The sequence below is a fragment of the Microcaecilia unicolor genome, chromosome 5 (genome assembly GCF_901765095.1).
Source record: "Microcaecilia unicolor chromosome 5, aMicUni1.1, whole genome shotgun sequence".
Lineage (NCBI taxonomy): Eukaryota > Metazoa > Chordata > Amphibia > Gymnophiona > Siphonopidae > Microcaecilia > Microcaecilia unicolor.
This window is the reverse complement of record NC_044035.1, coordinates 51,277,239-51,298,838: the sequence shown is the minus strand read 5'-3', so window position 1 is coordinate 51,298,838 and position 21,600 is coordinate 51,277,239. Positions and strand designations below refer to the sequence as shown.

General features: G+C 40.9%; 1 protein-coding gene across 1 annotated transcript in view; it reads left to right on the top strand.

The window, feature by feature from the left end:
• ARHGAP19 (Rho GTPase activating protein 19) overlaps positions 1–3,475 on the top strand; it is a 98,355-nt gene extending 94,880 nt beyond the window's left edge. The window contains exon 12 of the mRNA XM_030202873.1: positions 764–3,475. Within this exon, the coding sequence (XP_030058733.1) occupies positions 764–820 (57 nt within the window). The 3' untranslated portion in view covers positions 821–3,475. The remainder of the gene's footprint in view (positions 1–763) is intronic.
• Positions 3,476–21,600: the final 18,125 nt, after the last annotated feature.

Genomic DNA, 21,600 nt, shown 5'->3' with positions numbered 1-21,600 from the left:
CATTATTGGATTTTTCAGACTTTCCCAATTTTTGGATGTAAGTCGAATATAAATACTGTGAAACATAAATACCAGAATATGAAAATATTTTTAAAAATCTAAAAAGCAGTAGATTAAAAAGTAAAGGCAAATACCAGCCTCAGTCCCAGAAAGAGATCAAATGAGCAACTAAGTCTAAAGCAGGAGAAGGTATTCTCTGCAGCCTATCTGTGAGATGGAAAATGCTCTCTGAAGCCGAAGTCTGTAGTTATGCTCCTAATTTTAGACGCTAGCTCAGTGGCCGTTGTAAATGCTCGTGCCTAGCTACTTTTAGGTGCATAACTGCTAGTATTATATAACATGTGCGCATAACTGCTGGGCGTGCCCCTGACCCACCCATGTCCCTCCCATGTACACACTCCCCTCAGTTGTGCACTATGGATTTTGTACCTAGAATCCCAACTAAGGGCAGTTGCATGTTTAGCTGTTAATTAGCATCATTTAACACCAATTATAGCTCAAGTAGTTGTTTAAAGATCAGGGACCATTCAGTGTGGCATATATTCACGAAAGGGGCAAAAAGCTTTTCACATCACTGTAAATGTTTGAGAGATTTTTTTTTTTGTTACTATTAGTATTGTGAGAGAAATATAGAAACGACAAAGCAAGATCTTTAAGCATTTCTGCATAAACTCCCTCTTTTGTGCATACAATTTTCAGGCTAGTTATTTTTGCTGTTTAAAATTATATTAGTTGTTAACACGTTTTCTTTGTTCTAATGCAGGAGTCTTTTAAGCGGATCAGGGGCCTTCTGCCTTCTAATTTTGAGACGTCTATATAGAGAATCCACACGTCCCCAGACTCTACTACAAAAGCCTTTGTTTAAAATCTGTGGAAAAAAAGAAAAACTCTTGCAACTGAAACTGTGACAAACCTAATATTATTAGGAAACTCTATGGATACCTCTAACATTACTCACTGGAATGTACTTATAGTACCATGGACTTCTACTTTTTGTTTTAATAACGGTGTACTTTCACTAGCAAGCTCGTGGTTCGGAACCTGTGAATCTGAGAGCAATGTCTTTTTTTTTGGGGGGGGGGTTCTTTTCTTTTCTTTTTTTATTTAATGTTTTACTTTTCACATCTAACAAATAGCTTTTTCGGGGCTTTTGTATTTTGGTATGTATTGAAGCACCACTTTAATAAAACTGGTGAAAGCTACGATGCAATGCATTAGCTTTAAGTATACAGGCGTGTACATGACCTTGAAAGGAAAAATACTTTTTTTTTTGTATGTTTTGCATAACTGAGCAGACAGTTTTGAATGTTGTGAACAGTCTGACCCTCAGTAGAGGACCAATCCTAAAGCTTCCAAAAGAGCTTCATCATTTTGTTAAATGGTAACCTCTACACCAACTCCAAAATTAGGCAGAAAGTAACTGAAATGTACAGGTTTTTAAAAATCTGAGTGGCACTGTATACCCTTAGGAAAACGTTCCCACCTAAAAAAAAAAAACCAAAAACCATTATTCTGTTGTTTTAATGCTGTTTTTAAATTGTTGAACTCTTTTACAGATGGCAGAGATTGAGTGTGAATGACCAGTGTAATTTCCAAAGGGATTTCTGCAGATAAATGAGGGAAAAAATCACTAAAGTTGCTCCTTCACCAGTCTTAGTGGGTAAAAGCAGCATTTATACTTTACCTATCTGTAAAACCGAACAGAGAGAGGGATACTGCAGGAAGAAAGGTGCACACACAGAGCTCTCATTGTGAAAACCAAAAGAGGCACAAAGATGTACACCAAAATAGGAACCCTCTTTGACAGATGGTTGCATTTTCAAAGGGAAACCCCACTTACGGTTTCTCTTTGAAAATGTGTTTGGAGTTATGTGGAGATAATGTCCATATGGACCTGCAAGTGTTTCTCCTGTCCCTTGGTTCTTCAATGAAATGGTTGTGCTGAATGTATAATATCGCAGTGGTTCCTGCAACGTTAGTCATAAATTTATAATTGACTTATTTTCTGATTTAAGCAGAAAAAGGAATATATTTAATGATTCTAAGAATGCATGCTAAAAATTTGCCACTCTGATAAATGGTTTTGTTTTAATGGGCACTTTGTTTGATGTGAAAGTCTTTCTTATCTAATGATAGTAGAAAGATAATGCAATTGTATGTAGTCTATGAATGTCTGTTACTTTGTCGGTGATTGCAAAGCCTCATCAAGTCTTAATTCCATAAAGAAATTGGAGTGCATTTGAAAATTATTTTCCTTTGTAAATTTTGAAAGCAGTACTATAATATATGCATTTCATTACCAAATAGTGTTAAATATTAGATGGGTGGAAATATTGAAAAATATTAGTCTGTGATATGGTGTTTGATAGTTTCAGGTACTGTAATCTCTTGCTGGACCTAATAGAAAGTTCCACATTTCATCATAAGCAGCGGTTAGGAACACGACTGCCAGAAACAGGCATTGAAATTGCAATAGCTTAATATAAAATGTATCCACAGATAAGTGTATAGAACTGAATTCTCTTGATGAGCCATTTTAACATGGCCAAGTTTGAGTCTATTGAAAAAACAAGGACTTCTCCCCATTCTGTACCTATGAAAATAAGCTGTATTGAATAAGGTCCTATGTTGCTTTAAGCTCAGTGGCTAAATTATACATGATTATATACCTGTTTGGTGAAAAGAGGAGCCTGATGGTGGGCCAAAGTTTTTGCTTCATTCTGTTTGCTGGGATTTCCTACCTGAAATGGAAATAATCATTCTGGGAGCACTATTACATCACAAATATAGTTCTTGACTTTGAATAGAAGTATGTGCACATTGGCGCTTTATAATGATGGTAGAGTGTATGTCAGGGCAGCATAATTATGGCTGTGTATTTGAGCTTGTACATATTTTGGATTTCCTTGAGGACTTGCAGCTCGTGAAGTAGACATCTAATCCTTTCTCCTTGGGATTTGTGTTTAGACCTCCTATACTTCTCTTTGGAAATTGGATCCTATTGAGTAGAATAGCCAGTTTGAGATTTTAAATCAGGGATGGGGAGCCTCTGATCCTCAAGGCACACAAAACGTTTGGGGTTTTCTGGATATCCCTAATAATGATGTATAAAAGATTTGCATATGCACTCCTTGATGGTAGACAAATCTACCTAATACATCATTGTTGGAGAGAGACACCAAATTTGACCAGTTCGCAACCTGTGAGGATCAGAAGCCCTGCCACAATCTGACCCTCACATACTGGAGCTGGCAAGGATGGATGACAGAAGGTTTGGTATTGTCAATATTTGGCAGAGCAGGTTTAATTAGATAGTATTTATTTTTTTCTGAAAACAATGTTGTCTTGTCAGTATAGCATGAAATGAATCCACGAGTAAGTGCTAAATATTCCTCCAGGCAATAGTCTCCTAAGAACTACAGAAAGGGACACTGTTGGGAGTTTGCTACCCTGTTTCCCCGAAAGTAAGACATCCCCCCAAAATATGACCTAGTAGAGGTTTTCCTTGAATTGGTAGATATAAGGCCTCCCCCGAAAGTAAGACCTAGCAAATTTTTGTTTGAAAGCAGGGCCGCCGAGAGCCGGACAAGGACGCCCCCGGGCCGCCCCACCCTCCGTCACTCCCGGAACTAACCTTAAACGCCTCCTTTCACCTTCGCAGCAGCAGGGCAGACCTCTCCTTCCTTCCATGCCCCGCCCTCGCGGACATTACATCAGGCGAGGGTGGGACATGGAAGGAAGGAGTGGCCTGCCCTGCTGCTGCTTGCTGCAAAGGTGAAAGGAGGCATTTAAGGTTAGTTCCGGGAGCGACGGAGGGCGGGCGGGCCAACCCCGATGTTTCCCCAAAAAATAAGACAGCCCCTGAAAATAAGACCTAGTGCATTTTGGGGGGCAAAAATTAATATAAGGCAGTGTCTTATTTTCGGGGAAACACGGTATATCCATTTCTGTATTATCTTGTGCACATTAACAAAACCATGACAAATAGGTGTGTTGTTAGTCTGGCCTCCTTTGGTTATAATGCAAACCCTATATAGTGTCCCAAAACCTTTCAAGTAGCAGATGTGGCACAGTACCATCTGAATAGCATTAGGTTAGCTTCAGTACAGTTAATGCACAGTTTAAATAGAATTCTTCTCTGTGTTAACTGAATAAGAAACTCTGCGAATGCAGAGGTTTGTGTGTTAACCATGCATTAATTTTACCAGTGAACGCATGATATCTGCAAAACCTTGTCACACTTTTTAGTTATTAGGGGACTTGGTATATCATATAGTTTTTTCATAGATCTGGAATTAGAACATCTTATGTTAATTCATAAGCTTAGTTTGAGGACAGACAGTGTAACAAACAAATATGGCAGCATTTCAATACTTAATCTGTAATGCACAAAATTTAAGAGGTGTTCATGGAGCATACATCAACATGCCGTTTAGAACCAAGGAGATGCAGGAATTGTCAGTGACTGAAATAGAGTGTTGCAAAGTTCTGGTGAAATGGTGATGTCTTTTTGTAAATATTCTTTTAATTGTTTGTAAAACTTTTCTTTTAAAGAAATGGTTGCAGTGTATTTATATGTCTGCTTTCTTCACACAATGCTTTGTTAATAACAGAGAAATTAAGACACTGGCTTTAAGTTCTTTCCATCAGATTTAGGCAATATAACCAAATAGTGATAAACTTGAAAACAGTTCTTTTAAGAAATGCAGTTGGATATGTTGACAAACATTTGCCAAACCAAATTGTTAATTTCTTTTAATAGCCCTATTGGGGACAATTCTGTAACTTGACACCTCAAGTTAAGTGCCAGGGTCATGCACTGCATGACAATTCTATAATGGCATCTGTTCCCCCAAACAGAAACCCAAATTGGCATAACTGCATTTAAATGCAGTCATTTACGCCAGGTCAATGGCAAGCATAAATGGGCATGCCTAAGTGTGCCATGCAGTGCACACAGCTGATAGAATTCTATATGATTTTCACATAAATTGGGGACATGCCTTTGCCCCTACCATGCTATGCCCATGTGTATGCCCCCCCCCCCTGCAGTTACACACTAAGGGCTCCTTTTACTAAGGTGTGCTAACAGATTTATTGCGCGCTAAATTCTAAGATATCCATAGGTATAAAATGTGCTTCTTGGCATTTAGCGCGTGCTAAATCCATTAGCGAGCATCAGTAAAAGGACCCCTTAGGCACTTACTGTCTACCTTTATAAAATAGCATGTAGCGTGGTTGTACACAGAAGTGTCAATTATCTCAGGACTTAACAAGCACATGGCACGCACAACTGCAGGTGCCCAGTTATAAAATGGCCCTGATAGTTTTTATTAGTGTATTAAATTCTTTCTGATCATTTTTTCTGTGATTTATTTTGTCCCGTCTTGCTAATTCCTAGGTGTAGGGTATCTTCACATTACTGGAAAAAAATGAACTCTTGGGGTTCACTTTATCTCAAAGCTGTTGCATTTAAAAACTTTGGATGCACTCTTTTGGAAAGAAACGGTAGTTATCACAAGGGTCATGGATGACTAGGAATACAAAATGAAAAGTACAGTTGTACTCACAAATATAATTCTGTTAAAACGTTTGAAAAAGTAAATTAAAAAAAAAAACACCCTTCAAGGGTTCTAGAAATCAATGCAACAGAGACTTCAGCCTTCCAATAGAATACTTGTGTATAAAGCCTTCAATAACCAAATTCTCAGTAGCCAAATAGTAAACATACATACATTATAAAGTAGCAATTAAAAAGGATCCCCACCTTTCAGAAACTACACTCCTATAGTGTGGAATGTCCCAGAGGGGGGAATATTACTGTTACTTAGAAGCTTCTGCCTCTGGTGACTGAGTGAACAGTCATTAATTAGTCTCTGCTTCCTTGAATAAAGAGTTGTGGACTTATTTTTAATTTTTGCTTCCCAATTGTATTGTAACATCTATTTATGTAAAATTTGTCACACTGTAAAAAGTTTTATATTTTTATTTTGTTTCTACTGTTTTAATGTAATGTTATCTGAATAAATGTTACAGCTTCTCATTCTGGTGTGTTTCATTTGTTTAGTTTTCATATGTGTGAGAATAATAGTAAAAAAAAAAAACAGGTTGATGTCAATGGCTGACCTTGAAAGGTGAAATAAACTAAAAACTGCACGAGGGAGAGGAAGGGGCATACGATGATAGTTTTGGGGGGTTTTGGCAGGGGGTTTGCTTTAAAGGAATAAATTGTCGCACTTGTTAATGTAGAAACTATATTATACTAGCTGATAGGATGGGCTGGTTTTACGCCTTTCTCTTTATGGGGAGTGGGAGCACTAGTTTGTGGCAGCTGGTTGGAGATCAAAGGCAGAGTGTGACTTGTGGGGAGAGGTGGCATTATGGCTGCAGACTCCAGCTGGGTGCCAAAAAAATATATGTACTGAGCACTATTCTATAAATGGTTTTCCAAGTTTGGCACCATTTCTAGAATTGCCCATAGCACCAGGATCCGTGCCCAACTGTGAGCGAGGATTTATACCAACTGAAACCTGGTGTAAATCCTCACACATAAATTAGGTGCGGATACCCCGAATTCTATAATACTTTAGTGAACGCCCTAACGCTCCCATGGCCATTCCTGCTTTTCAGTTGCACGCTAAAAGACTTATATGCACATCTTTATAGAATAACGCTTAGCAAGATGTGTGCATAAATCCAAATTCTTGCCAATTAACGTCAATTGTTAGAGCCCAATGATTGGAGCTAATTGGTTCATTACTCAATTACATTGCACGTGTAAATTGAGCGTGCATCCAAATTTACACATGTAAATTTTGAACACCATATATAGAATCTGGAGGATAGTGCCGGGGTGGATTCAAAGCAGTCCCAAAACTTATTCAGATAGTGACAGTATTCAGTCTATCTGAATAACCGATGGAAGATTACATAAGTTACCCAGGTAAGTTTCAATGCTGACTCTCATCTGGTTTTTCTACTTAAACAAGAGGAACTACTTATCGTGGGGACTTCAATCAACAGTTGTAATAATCCCAGCTATAAATTCTTTATAGGTAAGTCATTCATTCAATCATTCCATTTTTTATCTATAATTTTTTTGGACCATCAGAAGTAGTGAATAATCTCATCGCAGTCTATAACTGCTTTTCATATCGCTCTTAATACACATTGGTCCTTTTTATAAAATTGCATATCTTCACTTATATAATCATTATTTATTTATTTACTTCAATATATTGGACCCACTGCTAACACGGCCAGTGTTGTGACACCTTCCTGAGGGTAGTGGTCCATTGTCTTAGTGCAACAACATGCTTGTAAATCCCCATGTTGAAGCATTGAATAAGATAATGGATCACTACCCTGAGGAAGGTGCCGAAACACTGCTCATGTTGGCAGTGGGTCCGATATATATATTGAAGATAAGTAAATAATGATTGCATATCTTCTTTGCTTATATAATAATCATATAAAAAAGAATTGATGAGAATTAAGAGTGATATGAAAAGCAAGGAACCTGGTGAAAATAGCCCAGACAAAAAAAGAAAGATCTGGCAAAAAAGCCCCCAACAAACTAGCCCAGGCTTTGAGCTGAGCTATGTCTCCCCTTTGCCACCCCAGTTCAGTGTTCACTGTCTGGTGTGTCTCCATCTTCCTCCTGCTTGTCCTGTATGGTCTGGTATGTCTCTGCCCCCCCCCCCCCCCCCCCCCCGCAATACTCCAGCATTCTTGTGGTTCGCCAACAGTGTCATCAAGGAAAAAGAGCTGCTTCGGCTGGCCCCGGAAGCATTCCCAAGGTTGTGTCCTGCTTCATCTGATACAACTTCCTATGTCTGTGTAGGCAGGACACAACAGAGAGAACACTTCCAGAGGATTGCTGGGGGGGGGGGGGAGGGCGAGAGATACCAGACTGCGGAGGGAAGACAGGAGAAAGAGGGAGACATGCTAGACCTGTGTGAAGGTAGGATAAGAGATGCATTTCCAGACCATGGTAAGGAGAGGAAGGGGGAGAGATGGCAGAATGCAGGTAAGGGGGTAATAAGACAGATGATAGAATATGGGGATGGGGAGAGAAAGATGCTGACTAGAAAGGACATTGAATGAAGAGAGCTCAGATGAGTGAGTGGGGGAGGAAGACAAAGTTTTTACTAATTTTTGTGAAGGGCTATGGACTATTTTGTCAAGGGATATATTGTTATGGGGCTATTTTGTCTGGGCTATTATGTTGGGGTGCTGGAAAAGCAGTTATATACTTCATTGAGATTATTCGCTACTTCTGATAGTCCAAAAAATTATAGATAAAAAATGGAATGAATGCTACCTACAAAGAATTTATAGGTGGGACTATTACAACTGTCATCTGGTTGAGGCATCTCTCCTGTACCTTTCAGGGGGACTTTCAATTTGATTTAAGCAAATTTACCACAACAGCACTGGTTGGAGACATCTCAGATCAGTACATTTTATTTTTCTTTTGTATTTTTGCTTCACTCATGGAGGCTTTTTATATGAAGGATGTCTTTAAGAGGTATTCATGTTTTCACTTTTAAGAAGATACATGATTATATAAATTAAGGCTGCAGATATCAGCTCTGCCTAAATACAGCTTATGCTGTAAACACCTGAATATATGATAACCTTAAAAACAGTTCTAAACACTTTCTTGTTTTGAATGTAAGCCTTTAAAAGTAACATGTATGCTAATAACTGAGGTGGTTCTTTTTGCTTTTGATTTGCTTCTGGAATCCTTCTCCCTCCACTTTGTAATTTTGGGATAAAAGGGAAAATGCAGTGAAATTAAAAATTATTCCATGCATATCTCTACAATTTGTTAGCTCTAAACAGACTAATGCTCTGGAATAAAGTGATAATCCCTTTAAATTATGAATTAGAGTGTAGCCACAGGTGGACAAACAGCAAATGGGGTGGAGGAACGTTCCAAAGCACTCCAGCAGCACCTAGAAGCCACACCATTTAGCGATATCCCATTGCTACACTTTACAATTTGGTCTTTCTAAAGACCACAACTTTATACTTTTAATTCTGAAAATATAATTTCTAAAGATTGTTTGACACTTTTACCAGGACTCCTGAAGATGGCACGTTTTAAAGCCGAAACATGGTACCGTGTTGAGTTGTCCCTTAATAAATAGTTTGTATCTACATTGGATGCCTTTGGTCTGTTTTGTTTGTTTGTTTTTTTTAGGAGCCTGATGCTGTTCCCACTCCTTTCCTGCTCCTAAGAATGACCAGCCCATTCTCATCCTGGCCTATTTGCAGCACTTGAGGCATGACCTTATGCATCCCTGCCCTACAGCACTCCAAGAGGCACACCTAGCTAGTCAAGTTTTCAGGCTATTATTGCATTAGAATGAGTCTCTAATATTTGCAGATTTATAACTTGTATTTTCATTGTAATTCTGAGCAGCTGACTGGCTAGGTAGGTCTCTAAGCAAGCTTTGAGAAGCACTGCCTTAGAAAAGCTGAACTTGCTGACTTTCCTTTGTAGGGTTATTTCGAGCAATTCCCCACCCTTTACCTTTTCTCCAGTCTTTTCAATTTCCAACCTTCCTTCTTACAGAATCATAGCTACCAACTTTTCAAAACAAAAACACAAATTACTCTTCCCTGGACTCAGTGAGGAAGCTTGCTCAATTTTGAGAGTACTCGATACCTACTGCTCCCACAGAGCTGGTATATACTGTATTGTGGGAAGCCCTGTGTGCTTTTGTTTCCCAGCAGGAGTGTGGGATTTTTCTTTTCGTGAACCTATAGACTGAGATTGTCCAGTGTGACCTGGGATGAAGGCCTCCTCTCTAGTAGTGCAGGTGATCCCTCTCTACTAGAGAGCTGCATGGGGATAGTGAGAATCCCATGGGGATGGACCCAGGTCTTGCGGAACCATACAGCAAACCAAGCTTTGCTTTCTCTCCTCCAAGTCTCAGGGTGCCCTCCCTACACATACCTCGGCACCCTGGTGTCTAGTGGTTTCTTTGGGGCAGGAAAGAGCCCTACTCTTTCCTACCCACTGTCGCTGATCCTCTTTTCTCGCTGCCTCTACTTGTCAGCGGGCAGGAAAGAGTGGGGATGGAAGGGAGTTGGATGCAGTCATTTGTATGTAGGTGGGTAGGAGAGAGGGGGCTGAAAAATGGATGGGAGTGGGTGCAGGGAGAAGAAAAGAGATTGGTAAGGGGCAAGGAGGTTTGATTGAGAACAGGAGATGGTACGAGGCTATCTAGCCCCATTATAGGGGTTGAAGCCAGTAGGTGGAGATTGCTGCCATACTTGTTCACCCAAAACAATAGCAAATGCTCTTGAAAACAATAGCAAAAGATTATTAGAAATAAGGGACTGCCTATGCTTGATCCATCTGTAAAAAGTCCAAAGCTATTCCAGTTGGATAGGTAATGCCTTAAAAGGTGGTGGACAAAAGATTTTTTTTTAACTTATTTGACAGCTTTTTTATTTATTTGAAAGCTTCCCATATGTAGATATAAATATCATTAAATAAAAACTCAATATCACTAAAACAGCTACAATAATTACTGTAGCTGGTAGAAACAGCAATAATAAAGGCTGTATTTTGTGCTCATTTTTCTGTTCTATATAATACAATAATACATGGCCAAAGTTCAGTGAGGATATCCTGTTTACTGATAAATTCATCTTAACTGTTGTTGTAATCTGCCTTGGGAAGCCTGGAGTTACAAAGATTGGAAGTAAAATTAAACTCGCCTTTCATTGGGGCACCTGGAATCACATCTTCACCTCATCTCTTTTGTACAAACGGATTATTCTGTTTTGAGCATGTTTCAGGGACAAGTGGTTTTCATATGGCAAAATAATAAAAATAAATATTTCATGCAGATCTCTTTCATGGGAGAGGGAGCAAGGTGACTGCGGTGTGATGTGGTGTGGCAGGGGCTGGGTGAGCCAGGGACCAGGATGGAAGAGATTACTTGCAGTGGGGATGGGTTACATTTCTGTCCCTGTGCAGCTCTACACTGTGAGTGAAAGGAGGCTTCCACCCCTGAGATGTCTCACAGCAAAATAAGTTAAAAGAAAGCAGAAGTTGATGAACACTAAGCAGTACATGTATTTAAAAGTAGATTTTAGTCCAGTAGATTCTTTCAGACTAATACCGGACACCAGATCCTGTGGCTCTGTTATAGACATTTCATTAATTTTAAGTTCTTATTTGATCTCTGCCAGATCAAACTAAAGAATGCAGTATATTCCATCGTTGAACTATGGAAGTGAGCAGACATCAGTTTTATGTGGAGTTTCTTCTTTTTATGACTTTCCAGTACTGCTGGCTATTTATTACTGATTGTTGCAGTACGCAGTTGTGTACTCTCTCTTAATAGAATCTGCATTGTCCCCAGTTAAGCTTCAGGGGATTCACATTAGTTTCCAGTGCATTACATTTCCAGTGTTTTTACTGAAAAAAGTTAGCATGTATAAACTTCTTAAAACATAGACCAGTGGTTCCCAACCCTGGTCCTGGAGGCACCCCCAGCTAGTCAGTTCTCAGGATATCCACAATGAATATTCATGAAGCAATTTGCATGCAGTGAAGGCAGCATATGCAAATCTCTCTCATGGATATTCATTGTGGATATCCTGAAAACCTGACTAGCTGGGGTGCCTCCGGGTCAGCTTTAGGAAACACTGACCTAGACCATTATCTTTCAGATAAGGTAGGTAAAATATGGCTCTTAACACTACTCTGAGACACCTCCAGGCATAGATTTGAAAAAGTGTTTAGGACCAGTGTGCTAACTCCATGGCCATGCTATGTTCTTCCAGGTGATAGACCCAGTTCTGCTCTTTCCAATTTGCGAGGCAGCCTTTGCCACAAGGGCAACTAGTGTGCCTGTGGATTGGATTCCAGGAGGAGGCTCCTGCCCAAGGACTGTTATGGCAATTGTGGGGTTAGGTTGCAGTATAAGGAGGAAAACTCTTGGCCATCTTTGAATGAAGGCTCTAGTTGGTGCAGGCTCGAAGGTGAAAACTCAAAGGAGTAGCAGGAAGCAGCCACCCACCCTCCCCCATTTGTCCTGCTTCCCATTAATTGGCATGGATTGGTGAAAAATTGCAAAACATTAACTGATCAGGTTCTGGTGAATTTCAATAGGACAAATTCTAGGACCATGTTTGGCCTTCACACAAAATTTGAACTTTATTAGTCCACTTTAGGTAACATTACAAATTGGATCAGTTTGTAAGTGCTTTACAGTATCTGAAAAGGGCTAAAACTTGCAAATACGTTAAAATGGTGAGATAATTTCTGATTCTGTCATACAAGGATCCTGTAACCCCTCTGCTTAGAGAAGAACACTGGTTACCAGTTGCCTGTAGACTACCATACAAAATCTGAATATTGATACACCAGAGTTGTCTCTCTGGCCTTCCATTGTTTCTATCACGATAGCTGACACCTTACATACCCAGTAGAAGTTTATGTTCTACAAATCTGCTATGTGTTCCATCTTTTTGCCAAATATGCTATGAATATAGCCATAGCTCTGTCTGTTCTATCATGGGCCCCACTCTCTGGACTACCCTCCCACTTTAGCCACATGCTGAGCCATCTCCGCAGACATTTTAAAGGTATGTCGTAAAACCTATTTTTACAAAAAATAAAATCAAAAACCTCCACACCAGACATCACTGCGGAAACCCAGGCCAAAGTAGCGGCCTGCTTATCCGACATCGCTGCCTGGATGTCCAACCGCCACCTGAAACTGAACATGGCCAAGACCAAACTTATTGTCTTCCCACCCAAGCCCACTTCTCTTCCTTCACTCTCTATTTCAGTTGATAACACCCTCATCGCCCCCGTCTCATCTGCCCGCAACCTCGGTGTCATCTTCGACTCCTCCCTCTCCTCTGCGCATATCCAGCAGATAGCCAAGACCTGTCGCTTCTTTCTCTATAACATTAGCAAAATTCGCCCCTTCCTCTCTGAGCACACCACCCGAAATCTCATCCACTCTCTCATTACCTCTCGCCTTGACTACTGCAACCTGCTCCTCACCGGCCTCCCACTTAGCCATCTATCCCCCCTTCAGTCCGTTCAGTATTCTGCTGCACGTCTTATCTTCCACCTAAACCGATATACTCATATCACCCCTCTCCTCAAGTCACTTCACTGGCTTCCGATCAGATACCGCATACAGTTCAAGCTTCTCCTACTAACCTACAAATGCACTCGATCTGCAGCCCCTCCTTACCTCTCTACCCTCATCTCCCCTTACGTCCCTACCCGTAACCTCTGCTCTCAAGACAAATCCCTCCTTTCATTACCCTTCTCCACCACCGCCAACTCCAGGCGCCGCCCTTTCTGCCTCGCCTCACCCCATGCTTGGAACAAACTCCCTGAGTGGAGGAGTGGCCTAGTGGTTAGGGTGGTGGACTTTGGTCCTGGGGAACTGAGGAACTGAGTTCGATTCCCACTTCAGGCACAGGCAGCTCCTTGTGACTCTGGGCAAGTCACTTAACCCTCCATTGCCCCATGTAAGCCGCATTGAGCCTGCCATGAGTGGGAAAGCGCGGGGTACAAATGTAACAACAACATGGAATGTTGCTACTATTGGAGATTCTACATGGAATGTTGCTATTCCACTAGCAACATTCCATGTAGAAGGCTACGCAGGCTTCTGTTTCTGTGAGTCTGACGTCCTGCACGTACGTGCAGGACGTCAGACTCACAGAAGCAGAAGCCTGCGCGGCCACATTGATGATCTGCAAGGGCCAGGCACAGGCAGCTCCTTGTGACTCTGGGCAAGTCACTTAACCCTCCATTGCCCCATGTAAGCCGCATTGAGCCTACCATGAGTGGGAAAGCGCGGGGTACAAATGTAACAAAAAAAAAATATGCCAGGCCCCCTCCCTACCCATCTACAAATCATTGCTCAAAGCCTACCTCTTCAATGTCGCCTTCGGCACCTAACCACTACACCTCTACTCAGGAAATCTAGACTACCCCAACTTGACATTTTGTCCTTTAGATTGTAAGCTCCTTTGAGCAGGGACCGTCCTTCTTTGTTAATTTGTACAGTGCTGCGTAACCCTAGTAGCGCTCTAGAAATGTTAAGTAGTAGTAGGAAGATGAGAGACCTGGAGTTTCTGGTATTATGCTGTAAAGTACAACATGTTGCCTCGTTGTCTGTTCTCTTATATTATCCTAGTTTCTTTTGTAGAATGCAATTTCTTTTCTTGCTTTTAAATTATTTTTACTGTTAACTGCTTAGCTGTTGCTGTGACAGGTGCTATATCAAAATAAATTGAACCTTGAACCTTACTGAACTAATCACCAAACACATTTTAACCATTATTACTGAACTAAACTAGAAGACCTCCACATTTCAATGAACTTAAAGGTTGCCAAGCAGAGAGCGTACAAGATTGGTGAAATAGGGAGGGGAGGGGCAAACAGAGGTATCCCCCTTGAAGTCATGGGAGAGGGAGTCCCAAGGTATCCAAAAGGCATCAATACCACATAGTATATGCTTTATTTTTTCTTACATTTGTACCCTGCGCTTTCCCACTCATAGCAGGTTCAATGCGGCTTACATATTATATACAGGTACTCAATAGGCCATGCCCACTTCCTTAAAGGCATAGGGGCTCACCACGGCATTTGGGGAGGGGGAGGAGGGGTCTATGGCAATGCCTAGATAATATTTCATCAACCAATACCCTTTTCCTGATTTGCTTTGGTATATTTTTGTTTTGCTGTGGAAAAAGAAATCCAATATATATTATATATATATTTTTTTTTTAACTCAAAATGGATTCTCCTGAAGAGAAGTGTACATGAGTTAAAAGTAGGAGATGTAGCTATGGAGAAATATAATAAAAGCATTTTTAATATCTGGCAGATTTTTACTGAGGGAAAGAGGGTGGTATTTTCCATAAAATGAATCTCTAGGATACAGGTCCAAGATTTTAGTCTGGAAGGTGGGTGGCTCAAAAGAATTGTGGGGAAAGATGTATGTTTTAGTGAGAGGATAGTTTGCTTAGACCAGCCTATCTGCAGAAGCTGGATCCACTGAAAGACTGACTAAATTCTGCTTGTGAGAGATACAGATGGTGGTGGTGGTGGTAAGGGCAGGCATAATGCCGTTGCTGTGCAGAGGTGCACCAACAAATCTTTACCACTGACAACTGCAGTCACAGTATAACATGTGCTTGTATTAAATTATTTAACCACTGGATGTCAGTAGAGGGCTCCAGTAGGAGAAAACCAAGCCTGTCCCCATGACAGCTGAGATCTCCGAGGCAGTCCAACTGAGAACAGCTTGTATTTGAGTAGCTCTGCTTTTTGACTTTTTAATTATTTTAAGTCCCCTTTTTATAGACACAGTCTTTACCACGTTGTCATAACGACACTGTTTTCCATCTGAGAATGCCTAAATATTAGCTCTTCCGATCAGATGCTGTTTCCAGCTGTGACTACAGCTTTAACTGCAAATGTGACACTTCACAGACAAACATAGGTGAAGGGAAACAGGAGGCTAAGAATTGATGGAGTACTTCTCCACCCCCCACCCCCCCCCCCCCCAAAAAATACACCCCTTATTTCATTCTGCTATAAATAACAGTACCAATTATTAGAAAAAAAATAGGAGTCTGGAATCCTAAAATGGAACAGCTTTTCTAACTCCATTTACTCAGACCTGGACCATTTCAAAGCTCCATTGTGTCCTTTCAGCAGTGAAGTGCTGTGATTTTCAAGCACTGTAAGTTCTTGAAAATCACATAAGCTTCAATCAATGCTTTAACTAAACATTTGCACCCCAGGAACCAAAGCCCTTCACAATGCTCATTATGAGGATGCCACACTGGCATTCGCTTTTCATTATACAGTGTTGTGACACATTTTCACAAATACACTTCACTTAGTAAAGAATTATTTTAAAACCACTGTAACAATAGTATTTATCAATAATCTGGTTAATTATGGATTTTTTTTTTGCTCTTTTCCTTTTTCCTCTGATGGTCATGCAACGAACACCCAAGTCGCCGTGACCTACAAACCACTGGCGTGCATTCCTTCCCTGTGAACAGAGAAACTGATGCTGTTTGATCATCCAGAGCTCTGCATGGTGGCCAGCTCTTAATGAAGGTACCATCTTTGCAAAGCACTCCCACCCTTCCTTATGCTATCAAGCTAAAACCTGGAGCCTCAAATGCTATGATTCTGCTCCACGATAATTCTAAGTATTTGAGACTCAATGTAGGGAATAAATGGATTATCCAGCTTGAGTTAAGAAGAAAGGAATAGACAATGGGATTTTTGAGATGTGTTGAACTATGAATTGAGGTTGCTTTCTTATGGGGGGTCCTTTTACTAAGCTGTGTAAGTGTCTGCACGCGCCCAATGCGTGCCAAAATGGAGTTACTGTATGGCTACCGCGTGGCTCTTGCGGTAATTTCATTTTTGCCGTGCGTCCAATACCGCCCGGTTACCGCGTAAGACTTTACTGCTAGGTCAATGGCTGGCGGTAAGGTCTCAGACCCAAAATGGACGCCCGGCAATTTTCATTTTGCCGCGCATCTATTTTTGACAAAAATGTTTTAAAAAAGGCCTTTTTTACAGGTGCGATGAAAAATGATTCTGCGCGCGCCCAAAACCTGCGCCTACACTACCGCAGGCCAATTTTCAGCGCACCTTAGCAGAAGGCCCCCAGTGTTAGGCCGATATTTTCTTGGAAATTTGTCATTATATATAGATATATACAGTGCACTTAGGAAAAGGGGGTATCTGTCAGCAAGTCGTGGTGTTCAAATGTGCATGCTGCAAGATTCCAGCAGTCCCTAGCTGTCCCTAGAATGTGATAGCTGGCCTTAAAGGACATTGGACAGAGCACTAGTTTATCAGCTCCAATGAGGGACAGACTGCAGGCTGGGTCTGGTATGGAGAAAAGACTGTGCAGTTAGGCTGAGCCAGGGTAGTGAGACGGGGAGGTGAGCTATCCTGTAGTGAGTTTCATTGAGTGTCAGCTGTCTTTTAGTAGATTTTATTGTGATGGATTTGGGTTCCATGTTTTGTCCAGTATGTTGTGAGTTTCTTGGAGTATCTTGGATGTTAAAATGATAAATGCAAATAAATATCAATTATTTAAATTAACTAATGAGGCCATGCATTTTTCACATGTAGCTTACTGTGAATGAATTCCAAATGCTCATTTTCACTGTTGAATTTAATACCTATCTTGCCAGTTGCAGTGGCTGAGGCTGCAAGGGTGGACATGGCCTTTGTGATGACATTTTGTAAGTTCTGTTTAGTTTTGTTTCATTGGATGTCTTTTTCCATTCAGCAGTGGTTCTGTGTAAGCTGAAATTCTCTATTTGGCAGAACTTTAATTGCAGTATATTGGCCCACTATTGATTTTATCTGATTTTTGGTATGGAAGAGTATTACAAAGAAGAAAACCAGAGGAGCAGACCTCAAATGATTGGGAAACACTCTATTGCAATATAAAATATGATGCAGTCATCTAGACACAGAAAGGGGGTCCTTAGCCTCTGTTAATTCATATTAACATTTCTGAAAAAGCAAAGCCTACAGATTAGATATTTCCTATGTGGAGAAATAAAAATAGATACTATAATCCTTGAAAGGTGGGGGTAAAGAGACCTCACTATAGAAGCCTCAGCAAATTACAAATTTCAAACTGCAAGAGAAGGAAGAGAATATGCAGTACACCATGTCAATGTGTTAATAGTAGTACTTCAACTAATGTGCAATGTGTGGAAGATCACATTTGGAAGCATTTAGAATTTGGAAAGGACTAAGAATAGGGCAGGCAGTGGCTTTTGGACTCATTTCTGCTCTTTGAAGAACTTAAAAGTCTGTAGTGATGAAAGTCGTGGGCTTCAAGGTATATTTATTTTAATTATTACTCTGCACTGTATCAGGAAAGACTGAGCGGTACGGGGTGCTCATCAAGAGCGGATTTAATATTATAACGCTGATTTTATTCCACTGGAGCATGCAGCGTTCAAAACAGCACCTTTCAACCCTCTAGGCAGCCAAGCTCGTTAAAAACCAACAAGGAGCAGATGACTTTTTTTTCTTTTTGGTTGGTTTATTTTGGAGAACTCTTTTCTTTGAGGTGCGCTCATGAATATTTCTTTGGCAAGCAAATAGTCTTGTTCACTTGTAGCCTTTAATAAAATTGTTTTTCTATTCACACGCTCCCTAAATAAAAAATGGCCATATTTTATGTAGCACTGAGTGCTGTTACAGAAACATCGAATATGAAGGCGGAAAAGGAGTGGAGGACCCATCTAATCTGCTCTATTTACGGCCTGTTACGATGTCATAGTCCCCAATTAATCACCGGCAACAAAGACAAATTGATGCAAGAGACAATGAGGGTTACCAGATGGCTCCTGGAAATACTTCCATTTCATGCATGGCAGAACAATAATTTGCATGCATGCGATGGGGATAAAACTAGGACTGGGTCAACCTGAGCCATCTGGTAATCCTAGATATGACAAAGTGGATTTCCAGCTCAGAGTTTAACTGTATTTGAGGCAATCACCTGCAAATATTCAACATAAAAAATGTTTTAGTCGGGGGGGGGGGGGGGGGGGGGGGGGGGTTCAATGGCAGGCCTATTGCCACATGGGAAAACAGAATGTTCAGTTCTGAGTATGACTGATTTGCTACTCTCTGGATATTGAGACATCCACTTTCACTTGGTTAAGGTAAGGTAGTAGACTGGAGAAAAGGACACAGTGCCCATTGCTGTTATAAGATCACTAGTACCTGGAGGTTGGGGGAAAAAAACATTCTCTAAAGAAGTTATTTAAGTGATGGGGAACCCTAGTGGTCCTCTGAAAGATTTGCTGTCCACAGATTGGAATCCAACTCCGGGAATCCTAGAAGAAAGGCAATACTGGAAGAAAAATATCTGCACGTTTATTGGGGAGAGAGAAGTACAATTAGTGAAGCGTGATGTATATAAGAAGTTTAGCTAGAGAAAAATATATTAGCTCCCCATCTTGAGGCCTATTAGATCACACATAGTGAGTTTGCTTTTGTTGAAATGGAAAGGAAATGTCTATAAAATGTCCTGCATTTTGTTTTAAATAGTTTGGGTTCACCCCTTCCATGAAAGAAAGTTGTGGGGGGGGGGGGGAGGGGTTCAGTCTTAGGTCCTGTTCCCATCCTTTTTACTTCATCTGTAGAGTCCATAAAGCTCACAGTGCAGGCGTGATCGATCCCTCAACTGCTTTTGCCCTGAAAATACAATATTAGAAATGGCACTGGCCTTTGAATATCCGTTTGATTTTTGTATCTGGTCTACTGCTTGTTGGTTTACAAAGCCACAAATTTAAAGGGGAAAAAAATGAAAAGAAGCATTTTAAACAGGAAAGCAAAATCCACAAATTATTAGGTGCATTCACCTGTCAGCCACTGCGGGATGACACTGCAGTAGGGTCCAAATAAAAGAGCAACACACACAAATATGTTTTAAGATGTGTTTTGAACTTTATCCCACTGCAGCTCCCTGTGACTCTGGGCAAGTCACTTAACCCTCCATTGCCCCTGGTACAAAATAAGTACCTGAATATATGTAAACCGCTTTGAATGTAGTTGCAAAATACCACAGAAAGGCAGAATATCAAGTCCCCTTTCCCTACTTGAGATTCTACATGGAATGTTGCTACAATTGGAGATTCTAGATGGAATGTTGCTACTATTGAGATTCTGTTGCTACTATTTGAGATTCTACATGGAATGTTGCTATTCCACTAGCAACATTCCATGTATGTGCAGGACGTCAGACTCACAGAAACAGAAGCCTGTGCAGCCACGTTGCTGATCTGCAAGGGCAGGCTTCTACATGGACTGTTGGTAGTGGAGGAGTAGCCTAGTGGTTAGTACAGTGGACTTTGATCCTGGGGAACTGAGTTCAATTCCCACTGCAGCTCCTTGTGACTCTGGGCAAGTCACTTACATAAGTACATAAGTAATGCCATACTGGGAAAAGACCAAGGGTCCATCGAGCCCAGCATCCTGTCCACGACAGCGGCCAATCCAGGCCAAGGGCACCTAGCAAGCTTCCCAAATGTACAAACATTCTATACATGTTATTCCTGGGATTTTGGATTTTTCCAAGTCCGTTTAGTAGCGGTTTATGGACTTGTCCTTTAGGAAACCGTCCAACCCCTTTTTAAACTCTGCTAAGCTAACCGCCTTCACCACATTTTCCGGCAATGAATTCCAGAGTTTAATTACACGTTGGGTGAAGAAAAATTTTCTCTGATTTGTTTTAAATTTACTACACTGTAGTTTCATCGCATGCCCCCTAGTCCTAGTATTTTTGGAAAGCATGAACAGACGCTTCACATACACCTGTTCCACTCCACTCATTATTTTATATACCTCTATCATGTCTCCCCTCAGCCGTCTCTTCTCCAAGCTGACTAGCCCTAGCCTCATTAGTCTTTCTTCATAGGGAAGTCGTCCCATCCCCGCTATCATTTTAGTCGCCCTTCGCTGCACCTTTTCCAATTCTACTATATCTTTCTTGAGATGCGACGACCAGAATTGAACACAATACTCAAGATGCGGTTGCACCATGGAGTGATACAACGGCATTATAACATCCTCACACCTGTTTTCCATACCTTTCCTAATAATACCCAACATTCTATTCGCTTTCCTAGCCGCAGCAGCACACTGAGCAGAAGGTTTCAGCGCGTTATCGATGACGACACCCAGATCCCTTTCTTGGTCTGTAACTCCTAACGTGGAACCTTGCATGACGTAGCTATAATTCGGGTTCTTTTTTCCGACATGCATCACCTTGCACTTGCTCACATTAAACGTCATCTGCCATTTAGCTGCCCAGTCTCCCAGTCTCGTAAGGTCCTCTTGTAATTTTTCACAATCCTGTTGCGAGTTAACGACTTTGAATAACTTTGTGTCATCAGCAAATTTAATTACCTTGCTAGTTACTCCCATCTCTAAATCATTTATAAATATATTAAAAAGCAGCAGTCCTAGCACAGAACCCTGAGGAACCCCACTAACTACCCTTCTCCATTGTGAATACTGCCCATTTAACCCCACTCTCTGTTTCCTATCCTTCAACCAGTTTTTAATCCACAATAGGACATTTCCTCCTATCCCATGACCCTCCAATTTCCTGTGTAGCCTTTCATGAGGTACCTTGTCAAACGCCTTTTGAAAATCCAGATACACAATATCAACCGGCTCCCCTTTGTCCACATGTTTGTTTACTCCTTTACTTAACCCTCCATTGCCCCTGGTACAAAATAAGTACCTGAATATATGTAAACCGCTTTGAATGTAGTTGCAGAAACCTCAGAAAGGCAATATATCAAGTCCCATTTCCCTTTTTCTATTTGAGATTCTACATGGAATGTTGCTACAATTGGAGATTCTAGATGGAATGTTGCTACTATTGAGATTCTGTTGCTACTATTTGAGATTCTACATGGAATGTTGCTATTCCACTAGCAACATTCCATGTATGTGCAGGACGTCAGACTCACAGAAACAGAAGCCTGTGCAGCCACGTTGCTGATCTGCAAGGGCAGGCTTCT